Source organism: Schistocerca serialis, chromosome 1, assembly GCF_023864345.2.
Source record: "Schistocerca serialis cubense isolate TAMUIC-IGC-003099 chromosome 1, iqSchSeri2.2, whole genome shotgun sequence".
Taxonomy (NCBI): domain Eukaryota; kingdom Metazoa; phylum Arthropoda; class Insecta; order Orthoptera; family Acrididae; genus Schistocerca; species Schistocerca serialis.
Window position 1 is genome coordinate 386,933,297 of NC_064638.1, and position 17,500 is coordinate 386,950,796.

The window sequence follows — 17,500 nt, forward strand, 5'->3', positions numbered from 1 at the left end:
AACTTGAAGTTGCAGTATTCTACAGCACATTGTCTTTCTTTTCTTCTGTGGCACCATAGCTACCAGAGATTCCCCCCCCCCCCCCCCCCCCCCCTGTTATATCTGACAGGCATACAGAACCTGTAGAGATTGTTGCATTGAAAAATCCAGTAACATTTCACAATAGGCACCGAAACTGCAACTGTGATTTATTAACACCCATCTTTCTGTAGAGAATCCACCCATAATGTACACAGCCATCCAGTATCCACGCAAAAATTGGCCTCCACCATTTCTTTCCTCTAATATCTCACAATATGTAACTACATATTCATCCTGTCACTCGATCCCCCATATTTTTGTTGTACTCTCCAATAACGTGCAGTTAGAGTATGACAATTCAGTATTTTATCTGATGGATTCATGCCATGCCTGGTCAAAGCAGTTCTTACTGCAGAATTATCTATCCAACTGGTAATGATCATTCCACTTTTCTGTTGCTCTTGTGGTCAAAATATCCTCTCATATCCCTTTTTAACATTGTCGTAGAGGATATATGTTGTCATTCCTTAGACAGTTGATTCTTGCGAACAGTCCCAGTTGGATAATAACTTGGTTACTTTAGGTCAGCCAGCAATGTTTGTTATGCAAACAGAATGATAAGAGAACCTATAGGCAGATTTTTACTATTTTTCAGAAAGTAAATTAGTCGTTTGAACCATAGGTGCAGCACATTATCCAAATGTTTTCTCATGCATTTTTTCCTTTTATGGCTCATGCCCTTGGTATATTTGAAAATCTATTAGATAATCCATGTTTGTGTCTAGGTGGCATGCGTTGTACCCACATCTAATGGATTTCCCTTTTAGAAATTGTTTCCATACGTGCCTGAAAAAATACTTTATCATGCTATCATCATAATCCAAATCTTCCTCAGGTTGAGAAGTGGAGGGAGGGGGGGAGGGGGAGAGATTTTTAATTATTTATTTTTTTTTTTAATCATATCTGTTAGTAGGCAGAATTTTCACATTTTGTAACTTACATCGATTTGTGTGTTTCACGTGAATTATAATTGTCCAATTTGACTCTCGTCTTCAAGCTGTACACCATTTCATTTCTCATGTCCAGCCCCAAGTTCAGTAACATCTGCTAGGTAAAGAATTAGAATTCCTAGAAAACCTTTTATGTTTTCAACAGACAAAGCTTATTTTTTTGATTCAGTGATGAGAAATTTAATTATTTTTATCATTCCAAAACATTTCAAAGCACTGATCTGGAGACAAGTTCTACATTTATTCTGATCACTGTCAGATCCTCCCTTCTCCAGGCTGTGATTACAAATTTTAATATTTGCAACCATTCTGTTTCATCTGAGTTAGCATTTTATTACCGAGAGAGCAATCATTCTCAGGTTCATAAACTAACCTATTTTTGCTAGTTAAAACCACTTCTGCATCAGTCTGAAGTTGCCTTTGTCCAAGATTACCTGTCTTTCCTCCTCACTTCACCAGAATCATTATCGGACTCCATATTAGCTTCAAGTAATTCAATAAATACATCTGTTGCAATATCTTCCTCTTCACCCTCAAGAATAGTGAAGATTTCTGCAGAGACAGGCATCTGAAAAAGAAGGAATCATGGCATTGACTGTTCTGCTTTGTGTAACACACAGTTAAAAACTGGATTAGAAACCATGACAATAAATTACCTTCTGTGACTAAACTGTGTCTGTGACATATGTTGTGCTAGGCAGAAACCAGTTGATCAGTCTGTAAAGCTCGTGTATAAAAGTAAACCATGAAGTAAGCACTTTATAAGGAAATATAATCATTTTATGATTTTGTAAAGCTGAAAGTTGTGTTAAAACATCTTGGCTGAAAAGTTATGGATGTGTGCTTCTAACTCTTCACCTTGTTTCATTCATGAACAGATTATAAAGTTCTGTGATGTATTCACTGGAAACACCTTCCTTGTAGTTCCCAAAGTGAGGATCAGAGGAATGGGGGCAAAGATAATTGGAGAATGGGCAATAGATTTGAGGCCAGTAGGGTTATGGGAAGAAAGGATACATTATTGGGAGAGTTCCCACCAGTGCTGTGTGGGAAAGCTGGTGTTGACCATTTGAATTAGCCATTTAAAACAACCACATTATATTGTACATCATTATCTGTAACCGGGTGACCTATTTATCTTCGCTCAGCTTTGTGGCAGCCATTCATGTAGGTAAATAGTTATTTTAACGTACTTGGGTAGGAAGCTACAGTAAAATAATAATACAATATGGCTGCTTTCTCAGTTGGCCCTGCTGCCTAGGATGGGTGTAGGAAATGCCGCAGACAGAACTGGAATACGAGGACCAGGACAAATAAATTTTATCCTACACCAGGGTTTCGACTTCTCCTCATGCCCTGAAATGAAGTATATCATCTTCACAAGCTTCCCACTTTCACCCCAAATGGTATTCCTCCATCCTCCCAAACAATGAAATATGACCCAGCTGTGAGACATGTCCCATACATCCACTCACCACTTTATATTGTAGACCCATCACTATCATTTCCTATCCAATAAAGGAGAACAGGGACTTGGGAGTGGGGTGGGGGTGTCACTTGTAAAAGCACTCACATCATACACCAATTTTGTTGCAACTACTGTGCAGCCTCTCATATGGATTTCACTGCAAACAACTGTCTAACTGGATGAATATCAAACACCAGACCATTGCAAAGGGCAAATATGGTTTACCCAGTGCAGGGCATTCTACACAACAAATATCGTTGGCTTCAAATGATGCATCATAGTTTCCAATATCAGCTTTCTAAGCAGCACAGGTGGTAATTCTGACTGCAACATATTCTTTGTTTCCACAACCATCCTGACCTCAATACCTACTAGCACCAATGTTCCATCTGCCATCCTCTTAGCTCCCTCTCCTCTTCTTTCCACTCCTCTCTCCTACCCCACACTGGCCTCTACTCCCTATTAAGTTCTATACTTTCCCATGTCTCACATATTGTAAACTTTTATTACCTCTTTTGCTTATTTTTTACCCTCCGTGTTCTTCCTGCATTTACCTTTTATCTTTCTATTTTCCTTGTAACTGTCTTTTAACCTGCTCCATGCATGCATCTACAAGTTCCACCCCTGAGGAATATTTCCTACACACCTTACCATTCTATTCCTCCCATCTGTTCCCTCTACTCCACTCCATTCTCCTTCCATTTCCGTTACACCTACTTCCACCTATGAGAAGGAAAACCTGTTTCATAAGAATATTTTGTGTTATAGTGTAGTACAAACACACACCCAAATTTTTATTATTGTTGATGAGAATATGATGAAAATTCATTTTACTTTTTTCCTTTCAGATGATGAAATTCGTCAAAGTGAAGGATTTAAAAATGTGTCTCTTGGTAATGTAATTCCTGCAAATTACAAAGAAATAACTTTACCTTTTCTCGGAGATGAAGATAAGGAGCTGCTTAATAAGTACAGAGTTCCTGCATTTGAGGTGGGTGTTAGTGATTTGAACCAAATGGAAATATTGAGAAGCTTGGTATTCTTAAGAAACATTACCTTTTTCACTAATCAGTCACTAGTCTTAAATGCACTGAGAGTCTGTGAAACCGAAAATAATGCTAACTTAAATGACTGGTGAATTAAAAAAATAAAGAGGCAGCAGCCTGCATAGTATTTTACTAATGTTTCATGTTTGAATGATACAGTTCTTTTGTCAACCATGTTTCTTCCTTAAGTCGTGTTGTCCTTATTTTACATGTCAATCTGTGTCTATTAGTGTAATCCAATTCTCAAACTAATGACTTATTATACAATAACTACTAGAGTGACACTGTTGTCAAAATCTTCCACAGAAATGCTCATGAACTAATCAAATTGTTTCTTAGATGACAAATAACAAGAACTCTTTACCACAAAATAACTACATTTCAATATAACCCTCCTCCTCAGTGTCTCATCATTCCCCACATTACTTTAGGATAACCTTTGTTGTTGTTGTTGTTGTTGTTGTTTTTGGTGGTGGTGGTATTATTATTATTATTATTATTATTTCTCTTTCATGAAGAAACATCTCACCCCTTTCCAGCGTGAGCTAGTGCACTGGAGAATGCATCTGTGTGGCAAACTCATATGGGTAGAATTTGCTCACAACACTCGCTTTGCACATAGCCTGGACTCTCCTAATTTGCTATCATGCAGCACTCTCTTGCTGCCGCTTGCTATATTGCTTTTTCACAACATAGCGGCACTGAAGGGTGTGGCAAACTTTGGAGTTTATTTAGAACTAGAATTTCTTTTTAGCTACCACTATTCAATGGAAAACATATTTGCTGTATACCAGGGGTTCTCCAAATATTACCACAGTGACTGAGTAAAATTATGTGTAAAGAAAGTTAGTGATAGTCAAATATTGAATGTTATTGATGGTCATTGATTTAATTGTGGAGACAGAAAACAGAAAAATATTTACGTGGAGGAGTGTGAAAAATGATTCTAATCATCAATTTTGTTTGTAATTAACATAAAAAACTTCAGTCCATGTACACTATAGGCTCTCAAATAACATTAACAGTACTGCTCTCACTGCGAAAGAGAAAGGAAGTGCAAGGTGTACTGGTAGGCAGAGAACTGCACTATTCGAATAAATTTCTAACTGAATAATTATATGAATAAGTAGATCATTCAAACACATTTATTCAAGAATAAATTTTTGCAGCCAAAGAGACTATTCCTCTCTTTGAATACAAATAATTATTTATCATATATCAAAAAACAAAGATGATGTGACTTACCAAACGAAAGTGCTGGCAGGTCGAAAGACACACAAACAAACACAAACACACACACAAAATTCAAGCTTTCGCAACAAACTATTGCCTCATCAGGAAAGAGGGAAGGAGAGGGAAAGACGAAAGGATGTGGGTTTTAAGGGAGAGGGTAAGGAGTCATTCCAATCCCGGGAGCGGAAAGACTTACCGTAAGGGGAAAAAAGGACGGGTATACACTCGCACTCGTGCACACTCACACTCACACACACACACACACACACACACACACACACACACACCCATCCACACATATACAGACACCAACTCTGCATTTGCCTGTAATCCCTCTCCCCCTTGTAATATTCAGAAGTACTGTATGTAATATGTAAGTAGACAATGTGCCAACAGAAACTGTTAATCTAAGACACCTTCTTCCAATGTACCAAGATTGATAACACTATTGGATAGGTATCTCAATATGAGTATGCAGTTTGTTTGTGTTTTTAGTGCTACAAATTGACTGAACAAATTAAGAAGTAAGTTATTGCTAATGACAAACATCAACAGACTTAATATAAGTCTCCTAAAATGATGTAGAAAATCTGATGGACATCGAAAGGCATCACAAAGTGCTTCAGAGTAACTCTGAGTAAGCTTTCCATTAAAAGATGAAATAGCTTTTTGATTCAGTATGCAGCTACATAGAGCTTAGAGATGGAAAAATTTCGGAAGAGACCATAGGTTTGAGTACGTAAGAGTTCATAATATTGCAGCGCGCTGGCAACATTTTTGTCGAGAAAGTGCCAAGAGACTGTTGGAATGCTTTTTTCACCTTTCTACAACAATTACTGTATCAATGCCTTTCATTTGATTTAGAGACAAAATAGTTGACCTGTATTACTGTCCGTGAACAAGGGCACTTAACAAAACTACAAACACCAATAGCCAAAGAAATATTAAAGAAATCGGGTTGTGATTTTTATATGATATTACGACGTAAAAAGAAAAATTATTTTTAACGTAATTTGAAAGGAGAATCTTGTGTGTGATCACAACAATGGTATTTGCCAAAAGCTATGGTGGAGTTGATGATTTCTCAGTTTTTGCTTAAGAAAATTGCAGTTTGAAAGTCTTGTATTGTTATCCCGAACTAAAGACAATTTCAGGAGTTTTGCGAATGTAAAATGTATTTTCTTTACTGTGTCACAAAGAAAAATCTTTGACAATCAAATAAACTCTCTAATGGATGTGGGTTTTAAGGGAGAGGGTAAGGAGTCATCCCAATCTCGGGAGCGGAAAGACTTAACTTAGGGGGAAAAAGGGACAGGTATACTCTCTCACTCTCTCTCTCTCTCTCTCTCTCTCTCTCTCTCTCTCTCTCTCTCTCGCACACACACATCCATCCGCACATATACCGCTCCCGGGATTGGGATGACTCCTTACCCTCTCCCTTAAAACCCTCATCCTTTTGTCTTTCCCTCTCCTTCCCTCTTTCCTGATGAAGCAACCGTGCGTTGTGAAAGCTTGAATATTGTGTTTGTGTTTGTTAGTGTCTCTATCAACATACCAACACTTTCATTTGGTAAGTTACGTCATCTTTGTTTCTAGATATATTTTTCCCACGTGGAATATTTCCCTCTATTATATTCAAACTTTCTAATGAGATGTTTAAAAAAGAGTACCGTATTTACTCGAATCTAAGCCACACCTGAAATTTGAGACTCGAAATTCAAGGGGAGAGAAAAGTTTTAGGCCGCACCTCCAAATCGAAACAAAGTTGGTCCATTGTAATGTGAGACACAATTTAGGTCGAATGAATGACTATACAGCTACTGTAGTTTTGTTCGAGTCGTAAGCTTAGCAGTTACGCTTTACCAGGTAGCCATTGCTATGCGTCAGGCGCTCCGTCCGTATTTATACGGGTATCCTTCCTTTTTCACGTGCTTCGTCTGGTTTGAATTGATTGCTTATTTTTCTTTTATCTGACATGTGCCGTTCTCTTTGTTATAGGTGTTTATGTTACTCTTAGCTGAAAATGCATTACTGTACTGTGTTGTGCATTGTTGGTTGCATTCTGATAATGAATGTTTACGGCCTGTCGGCGCTTGGCGGTATGGCTTGCTTTTCTGCGCGCGCTACCGCCGCTTACAATTTAAAAAAAAAGAGAGAGGAATCGTCTGATTAGCGAAACAATGGCAAGAGACTGCCATTTGTTGTTACTTACACTGCTGCTTTCTTTGATAATGATCAACAAGAACCAAATAAATGATAGCTGTTCTGAATGAGAGTGTAGCGAAAATTTTTCTCCATTTGAAAATCTTTGCAGACACCTCTTTACTACATTACATTCTGCACAGAAATTAGTCATCTTAGATTTAAAAATATAGTCAATTGCCGTGCTTCATTTCTGACTCTATCACTATTAGGCATAAGAATAACACGAATATAAACATATCATGGTATGTATATTCTTCCGCGTTTGCTGTTGTCTCACTCTAGTTTTGTAATTTATTAGGCAGACGGGATTTAAATGAGATAGTAGCAAACGCGAAAGAATACATGTGAAAATGTTTATATTCGTATTATTCTTATGGTGAAGAGAATACTGCATGTGATTCACAATTCATAAAAGTTCCTATTAGCAACCATCTCTTCTCACAGGTAGGAAAAAATTCAGAACGTATAGTTGGCAATTTTGACAACATCGCAACAGTCTTGCCAGTCGGATTTTCGTAGTACATTGAAATGCTGCTACATTCGAAGATTAACAATATGGAAACTCGGGGCAGAGAAAAAAGCTCATTTTCCACCTTTTGTGTGTGTGTGTGTGTGTGTGTGTGTGTGTGTGTGTGTAGAGCTACATATATTAGACGGCAGAAGTTAGTTGTGGCGGCACCTACCAACATTTTTAGAACTTCCGCTTACTTTGCACTCGATTCTAAGCCGCAGGCGGTTTTTTGGATTACAAAAACCAGAAAAAAAGTGTGGCTTAGATTCAAGTAAATACGGTTGTTTGTTGTTGTGGTCTTGAGTCCTGAGACTGGTTTGATGCAGCTCTCCATGCTACTCTATCCTGTGCAAGCTTCTTCATCTCCCAGTACCTACTGCAACCTACATCCTTCTGAATCTGCTTAGTGTATTGATCTCTTGGTCTCCCTCTACGATTTTTACCCTCCACGCTGCCCTCCAATGCTAAATTTGTGATCCCTTGATGCCTCAAAACATGTCCTACAACCGATCCCTTCTTCTAGTCAAGTTGTGCCACAAACTTCTCTTCTCCCCAATCCTATTCAATACCTCCTCATTAGTTATGTGATCTACCCACCTTATCTTCAGCATTCTTCTGTAGCACCACATTTCGAAAGCTTCTATTCTCTTCTTGTCCAAACTGGTTATCGTCCATGTTTCACTTCCATTCATGGCTACACTCCATACAAATACTTTCAGAAACGACTTCCTGACACTTAAATCTATACTCGATGTTAACAAATTTCTCTTCTTCAGAAACGATTTCCTTGCCATTGCCAGTCTGCATTTTATATCCTCTCTACTTCGATCATCATCAGTTATTTTACTCCCTAAATAGCAAAACTCCTATACCACTTCAAGTGTGTCATTTCCTAATCTAATCGCCTCAGCATCACCCGATTTAATTTGACTACATTCCATTATCCTCGTTTGGCTTTTGTTGATGTTCATCTTATATCCTCCTTTCAAGACACTGTCCATTCCGTTCAACTGCTCTTCCAAGTCCTTTGCTGTCTGACAGAATTACAATGTCATCGGCGAACCTCAAAGTTTTTATTTCTTCTCCATGGATTTTAATACCTACTCCGAATTTTTCTTTTGTTTCCTTTACTGCTTGCTCAATATACAGATTGAATAACATCGGGGGCAGGCTACAACCCTGTCTCACTCCCTTCCCAACCGCTGCTTCCCTTTCATGCCCCTCGACTCTTATAACTGCCATCTGGTTTCTGTACAAATTGTAAATAGCCTTTCGCTCCCTGTATTTTACCCCTGCCACCTTCAGAATTTGAAAGAGTGTTCCAGTTAACGTTGTCAAAAGCTTTCTCTAAGTCTACAAATGCTAGAAACGTAGGTTTGCCTTTTCTTAATCTTTCTTCTAAGATAAGTCGTAAGGTTAGTATTGCCTCACGTGTTCCAACATTTCTACGGAATCCAAACTGATCTTCCCCGAGGTCCGCTTCTACCAGTTTTTCCATTCGTCTGTAAAGAATTTGCGTTAGTATTTTGCAGCTGTGACTTATTAAACTGACAGTTCGGTAATTTTCACATCTGTCAACACCTGCTTTCTTTGGGATTGGAATTATTTTATTCTTCTTGAAGTCTGTGGGCATTTCGCCTGTCTCATACATCTTGCTCACCAGATGGTAGAGTTTTGTCATGACTGGCTCTCCCAAGGCCATCAGTAGTTCTAATGGAATGTTGTCTACTCCCGGGGCCTTGTTTCGACTCAGGTCTTTCAGTGCTCTGTCAAACTCTTCACGCAGTATCTTATCTCACATTTCATCTTCATCTACATCCTCTTCCATTTCCATAATATTGTCCTCAAGTACATCGCCCTTGTATAAACCCTCTATATACTCCTTCCACCTTTCTGCCTTCCCTTCTTTGCTTAGAACTGGGTTGCCACCTGAGCTCTTGATATTCATACAAGTGGTTCTCTTCTCTCCAAAGGTCTCTTTAATTTTCCTGTAGGCAGTATTTATCTTACCCCTAGTGAGACAAGCCTCTACATCCTTACATTTGTCCTCTAGCCATCCCTGCTTAGACATTTTGCACTTCCGGTCGATAGTTCCTGTCGATAGTTCTGAAAATTAATTTTAAAACAACATTAAGCACATTTTTTAATAAATGACAAGGAGTTGGAGCAATATGTCTCATTGCAACTTCAAATTCATATCTTATTTGCAACACTTTTAATTCTCAGGTGACAAGTAAATTTTTTGTTTATGTAAATGAATAATGTTTCATGTAAATATTTTTATTCATTATGTTGATTGAATAAATTTTGTCCAATTCTGGCGTAAGGGAAGTGTATGTGCTCACTGCAAATGCACAGTGAATGTGAGTGCATTACACCTGCATTGCCATGGAAAAGTTCTCCTCTTTTGCGTTGTGCTCACTCAGATGTGCCATTAAGCTACACAGCATTGGTCATTTCCGGCAACTTTCGCCCAAGTATGCAAAGTGTATTTGCGCTTGCTCTTGCGCGCTGTAGTTAATTCCATTTTAATAAAAATTTCATTATGTTGTGAGCACTTCAAAAGTAATTGTGAAGTTATCTGCACGATAGTTACTGTATATGCAACTAATTGCCATGAACATGTTAGATTATGAATTTGTTGTAACAGCATTGATAATACAAAAATTGCGCAGACATTTTGCAGGATTTTGTCCAAAAGCTAAGCAGTTTTTGTACTGTTTCTGTCCCCTGCTCAATGTTCTGCTTACTGCATCTTTAATTTGATGGAAGTGATCTGTTCCCCTGTGAATATTATTTTTTACACAATGTTCAATAAAATTTTTGATAAAATGCAGTGTGCTTGAGAAAGTGTATTAGGTGCATACACTTGTACTCAGAAATCATTTATTAATGCACATTGCTTGTTTATTGCTTTTTTATATGAACATCATGATGGACATCATAAGTATGAGGGGAAATCGAGAAAGTAAGCCCCTCACTGAGAATTTTCCAATTTGAAGCAAAATTTTACAAGATTTATGTGGATATGTGTGAGAAATGCAACAGTTGATGTGCCTTGATTGCTTTCAATATTGCCGCTGTAGTGACTGAAAATTATGGCCTTGCTTCTTTCTCACACAAAATGTGAGTATAAGTGTGTGAACTAGTTTACACAAACACAGCACATAGTGACAGTCAAAATTAAGTATCAGAAAGTCTAGTGTAGTACATCACAAATAAGCAGTTTCTTAGTTGATAGTGCATACATCTTTCTGAAGATTGGGAAAATATCCATTCTATATAGAGTATCTGAGTTGTTCTTTATAACTGACGGCACTGTAGAGCAGACACTGCAGTGTAGTATCAAGAGATGGCACTTTATGAATCTGGCACCCAGCAGTCCTTCCCTGCAGTATCCCATTCCTGAGATGCAGTAAATAATTCATAATAAGATAGGCTAAATGCTTAGCGTGTATATTTTGCTGACTCATGACGATGGTAGATGACATAGAGCTTAACTGGGAGGTAGCGTTTGTCCATTTATCTTATAGTACTAGTCCCCTAAAATTAATTCCACTTTCTCTTACACTTTGCGACATTTCTCCATGGTCAAAATTTTTACTGTGATGAAAAGTTGGAAAAAGGATATGAAACATTAGCTTCAATACCAGTTGGCACACTTCTGTGACAGATTAATACGGATGTTAATTATGGTGGTGGATACGTTTGGTGGTAACTTAGCAATTGAAATGTTTTCCTGCAACTTTATTTTATTTATCTTTACAACTTTATGGAAGCTTACTTTCTGGGTGGACCTAATAATTTACGAGCTTCATGTGTATTATCAGTTGTTGTGACAACATTAGACTTTAATTCTGATGTCGGCAAAGAAAACTACAAATTATTTCTAAGTAATCATCATCATCATCATCATCATTTAAGTAAGTAATGTTTTTCTCTTTTACTTCATAGGTCCAAGTTGGGTTGCATGAACTTTTAGGCCATGGAAGTGGAAAACTGTTTAGAAAAAATGAAGATGGCAGTTTCAATTTCAAACAAGAATCTACTGTCAACCCCCTCACTTCTGAGAAGGTGAGTGTAAATTATTTTTTTCCCATTGAAAACTTGTTAAACTGTCTGTCTGATTTTGCTGTTAATTAAAGGAATTTGAAAGCACAGTTATAAAAAGTATTTAATCCAGAGGACTTTACTTTGAATTCTGTGAAATGTGTACTTCATATAGCATCCATTGGATAGCCAATCTAATTGTCCTCAGTTTTCATGGAACCATGCACTGACAACATTAGTTAGTACTTAAGAAAGAAACAAATATTGATGTTCTGTCACCTACTATTACAAATTAGGAAAAGAATGTGACCGGAATAAGATATAATTTCCCATCTGGCCATCCTGAAACTTTAGGATACTGTTAAATACTTCAGGTGAATGCCAGAATATCATTTCCTCCTCCACCTTTTCCTAGAAGATTGCAGGCAGTCTCAGATTATGTTAACATCAACATAATATTAAACTCCCCCAACACCCCTTTCTTCATTCTTGTCAGTTGTGTTACCCCCTCCTCTTTTCTCTCACTTAATTGATAACAACACCTCACCTCTTTTAATGATGACTAATTGTCTAATTAATATAATTTAATTACAAGTAGTTGAAGTTCAGAAAGTACAACAGACTAAATTGCAACTTCTGATTTATTAATGCCTTTGTAGATGACTATTATGAAACCAGAATAATGAAATCAAGCCATGAGAGTATAACAGCTTGCATTCTAAAATGAATCATTCTGGCCTTACGTTCCCAAACATTACACATTATCTGCACATACGGCTGAACACACATTACAACACTTTTATCTTAATGATTCCAACCAACTCTGAACAAAACTAAGACTACCAACTGTGCAGCCCAGATGAGCAACATCATACCTGATTGATGTAACCAGAAAGGTTTAACCACAAATTGCTGCAGAGGCTATATTTGTTCTCCTAATGAAAGAAGCACACCTATGGTAACCTTACAGTCTCCCACAGAAATCTGCATTTTAGTCACTGAAATTGATTCAAACTGCATACATTCACCACCTCCACCACCACCACCACCACCACCACTACCATCCATCATCATCATCAAATATCACTGTCACACTTACTTTATTCCTGCTTCATGTGTCACCTTCTTCCCCCAAAGTGACTGTCCCATATTCCTACTACAGTGATGTCTACTGTGGGACCAGGTCACAGGAGATAAATGGCAATTATTTTTATGTTTTTCTGAATCACAGAAACTTCTCTAGATTTCTCTCTTACATAGCCTCAACAACAAAAAAACATTTGAAATTCTTGGACATTTCTTTGTTTTCTCTCCTTACCTGTTTTCCCTTACTCTCAGTTCCACTTAACACTGATACACCCTTTTATTGCATTCCTGTTATAAGAAGTAGATTTTACCATTTTCCAGAGAAATATTTGCGAGCTTCTTCGCACACAAGATCACATGGTGAGCTTGACTTTTTGGAAACCTTCTTGGTTACATTAGTGTGGCTAGCTTCAAATTTTATAGGCCTTATATTTCATCTTGATTATGAACCGTAACCAGCTTTCCACAGTTGTCATGATATTTTCACCTATTATGAAATTATGATATTTGGTGATTTAAATCGGTTAATAATAAGATTACCATCATTAAAATGGTAAACAGCATCTCTGTAGTGTATTGAGTTAACGTCAATGGTTTTTACATATTTCATGAATAAGGAAAAGGTAGACAATGTAGACACTTTCCCACACCCAAATTATATATACTTGTCATGCCTGTGGCCTCTTGCTGATTCTTGTGCACACATTTGTTTCACTTCAAATGATAAACAAATAATACTGGTATTTAACAAGACATTCAATCCTTGGGTCACAGTATTTGCCATAAGCCCACACAGAGTTTTATCTTCAGGCAGCAATCTGTCGTCATCCACTTCTGCCCAGTGAAGTATTGTGGACACTTAATTTCAGACAATAAATTTACAAAGAGGCTGGATATGGAGAACAGCAGAATTGGTGTGCATTTTAACTCATACTGTATGACAGAGACCATCCAGAAAAAACTAATAATCCAAAATGACTGCTCCTCTTGCTATATATTGGGAATCTCTCACCCAAGATTATCAGGATTCTTAAAAAATCTGATGTTCAATTTTGCACATATGTATATTCTCTTTTAGGTTCTGTTTAGGACAGTCTGTGGCTCATGTAGAAAGATGTTGAGACACCGTGCTAGTGAGAAAACTCCTGTGTCCATTAAATTTTACCAAGATTTGACAAACACTGGCATTATAACTCTGTTGAGGTACTGGAAGAATTATCAATTGGCAAGCACTGTCTGAATACAGGAGATGAGATGGATTAAGAGATGCTACCATATTCAGTTGAAATCCTTATCATACTATTTTTTATGCCCTTTTTGTGCTGGCAGGCTTTGGTGAGCCTTCTGGATGTTGTCCTTCTGCATCCTGACTTGTGGTTTTGATTTTTTTTTTTTTTTATATTACATGTAACATCTGCCCCAGCTTGCTTCTGACTGCTTCACAGTTCAGTGACTTCCAAGAGAAAAATAATACAAACTGTGACAAATTCCGTCCCACACCACATTCCAGTAAAGTAGTACATGTATGTATTTAAATGAATGTGTGATTCATTTAGTTACACCCAATTACAAGAGCTACTACAGCATTTGAGACAAAACATTACCCCACAATTTTTTGTGCTGTCACACTACAAAAATGAAAAGATCCTTTATTACATGCAATGCTCAACTTTTGTATTTCCTTGAAATAAGGTTTGTTTTATTATGAGAAACTTGTGAGTGATGTTCTGAACAGTGCGACAGTTGCATACAGCAAAAGTGAGAGTTCAGCCTCAGTTACTACTGGGGACAGTATTCCAATGATTATAGTGTAAGGCTGTTTGCAAGATGTAGAAGCAGATACTGCAAACAAAACAGCAGTAGTTGCAAACTGTCTGTAAATGCTTAATAAGATTGACAGAACTAACTAGTTGCAGTTAGTCTTGCCCATAATTTAATGAAAATTGGAAACTTTATTAACTTGATTTCATGAGCCACTGGGCTAACAAAAATCAGCCTCTAAGAAAAATGCAATCTGTAGGAAAGAAAATGCCTTTTGAGCTTCAGAGAGAATATTTAATATCATGGAATTATAAAACAAAGCAGAATCCGGTGGAAATGACTGGTGGTGGCACAGTTTTCAAAGTTTTCATATAACCACAAAAGACAAAAAATAGTCATCCACCAGTAATAGCCTTAATAATGGATTCAGTTGGGTGAGGGCAAGTATTCACAAGTTTCTTCAGGTATACGAGGGTGGTGCCATAAGTACCTGACCCAACGAGACCATTTTATCTGCAGGCAAGGTCATGGCATCTGTTTTGTTCCCCCCTCCCCCCCAATGGCAAGTATTATGCAAACTTATTGCAATGTTTGGGCAACAAAATAAAGCAAAAATGGCCACATATGGCCAAGAAGAAAGTGTTGTTTCTTCAGGACAGTACACCAGCTCAAAAGCCTGTTATTGTAATAGCCAAAATCAATGAATTAAAGTTTGAATTGCCACCACACGCACCCTGTTCGCCAGATTTAGCCCCCTCAGGTTATTTTCTGTTTCCAAATGAAAAAATGGCTCTGTGGTCGAAGATTTTCAACAAATGAAGACGTGATGTTGGTAGTTAATGGCTATTTTGAGGAGTTAGACAGTTCTCATTATAAAAAGGGTATTGAACTTATTAAACATCGCTAGGAAAAGTGTATAGACTGAAAGGAGATTATGTTAAAATAAATACATTTTTTCCTAAATTTTTGTGTTTTCTTTGTTGGGTCCTTGCCTTCTTTCTCCAATTTGTGTCCATTGTTTTGATTGTTCTTTTGTCTCAAGAGTGAAGTGGTGGACTTGTGTTTCATTCTTGGTTATGAAAAGGAGCAAAAAAGCAGCTTCGTTGCTGCAAAACTTTGCTAAACACTCAATTGAAACATCATCACGACACTGTTTTTGCTAGAGCATTAACAAATGTAGCACAAACCTTGCACACAGTTTTCCTTTGTCCAAATTTTCAGATAATATGTGATGTACCGCACTTTTTGAAATGCCTACTATATCTGCTAGCTCATGCACTTTCATTTGTTGATCATCCAGTACCACTTTGTGGATTTTCTCCGCCATTTCTGGAGTTGTCACCTCATTTGGTCAACCACTGCTATGCTCGTCTTGGCAGCTCGTACAGCCTCATTTAAACTCAGTTACCCAATATTTTACTTTTTTCAACAAAAAAGTAGAAACTAGCTCAGTTTCAATATTGGTTGCGTCGAGCCCTTAAAAAAAATTGTATCATGTAACGATTACCAATTTTCTTCATTTTCACAAGGTCACTCACAACGTTCACTATTGATGGCTGCCAAACAAATACTAAACAATGTGCTGTCTTCAAACTTAAAACATATGCTTCATAGATCTTATACTTTCTAATCCAGAGAGATTTTTCAACGACTGCCATCTTTCAGTCAGGCCGGGTACTTATGGGACTACCCTCATACCATATCCATCTGAAGTCTTCCAAACAGTACTAGACATTTTCTATAAGATTAGGATTGAGTGATTTAGTGGGGGCCAATTTAGGTGCTACATGATGCTCAAATGTTTCTCAAAGCTGGAAAGTATGAGTGCAGCCCTGTTAACATAGCTGTTGTCACCATATGCTTTCAGCATACACACCATGAAGGTGTAGAAGACAATGCAACACTTGAAACTTCCTGGCAGATTAAAACTGTGTGCCCGACCGAGACTCGAACTCGGGACCTTTGCCTTTCGTGGGCAAGTGCTCTACCATCTGAGCTACCGAAGCACGACTCACGCCCAGTCCTCACAGCTTTATTTCTGCCAGCTGTGAGGACCAGACGTGAGTCATGCTTTAGTAGCTCAGATGGTAGAGCACTTGCCCGCGAAAGGCAAAGGTCCCGAGTTCGAGTCTCGGTCGGGCACACAGTTTTAATCTGCCAGGAAGTTTCATATCAGCGCACACTCCACTGCAGAGTGAAAATCTCATTCTGGAATGCAACAATTGATTGCCAGCAATGTTGAAGTAAACTTCCTGATTCATGTTCATAGTAATGTGAATGGATGGGTCTAAACTGTGACATGGTGAACAACCACAAACATAACAGAACTGCCTTTGGCCTGAACTGCACCATCCATACACTGCAGACTGATCATCCCGTTTGGCCACTTGTGCACTCAGTGCCTTGCAGAATGGAAAACAGGCAAAATTGTGACTCGGAGAACTACAGTAAGTGTCTCCAGACAGCTAGTGCCCAATTTGTATGTCATTTGGCCAATTGAAGACACACAGCTTTATATTCAGCTGTGTTCAATTGCCTTTTGTGAGGTACCAAACTCTGAATGTCAATTGGATTGCAGTGTACACTCAGAAACTGGTTGATATGGACCTGCATTCACTGACAGCTGCAATTCCTGTCAGGTTTGAAATATATTGTCATTGACAGATTGTGACACTCAGCTCTGGTTCCCGACAGGATCTTTTTCAACCACTGCTTGTACATAGCATTAAATTTCTGTGAGTGGTATAGTGTGCACACATAGCTACCTGGCCCCTACGTGCACAAATGATGTGGAAGGGAAGGCTACAGCAGTAGTGGCAGAAGTCCCATTGCAGCAGCCACCTCACAGTATGGAAAGTGAAGTCTTTGCTCAAACACTTACTTTGCAGAACTGAATTTCTAAGCTGTAGCGTGTGGGTCTGCAAATGATCATAGTAACAGGTTGTGAATACAACTAATAATATGACAAATTCATTACAACTAATAATTTGATAAATTCATATATTCAAAATCAGTTGTGGCTTACTACGAAAACAAAAAAGATGTGTAGGGAACTGGTGTCAGCTCCTAACTGGCAAAGCACTCAGCTCAGTGGCCGTTCCTTCAGCAT

At 38.0% G+C, this 17,500-nt stretch overlaps 1 protein-coding gene across 6 annotated transcripts in view; it reads left to right on the top strand.

Moving 5' to 3' along the window:
• LOC126471019 (dipeptidyl peptidase 3) overlaps positions 1 to 17,500 on the top strand; it is a 175,497-nt gene that overhangs the window by 120,394 nt on the left and 37,603 nt on the right. For 3 of the 6 annotated variants that reach the window (XM_050099120.1, XM_050099112.1, XM_050099092.1), the window contains exon 10: positions 11,449 to 11,568. The exons of 2 other annotated variants lie outside the window; for them this stretch is intronic. In XM_050099120.1, coding sequence (XP_049955077.1) covers positions 11,449 to 11,568 — 120 coding nt within the window. Of the gene's footprint in view, positions 1 to 3,347; positions 3,491 to 11,448; positions 11,569 to 17,500 lie in introns of all 6 variants that reach the window. One more of the 6 variants, XM_050099104.1, reaches the window with a different exon arrangement.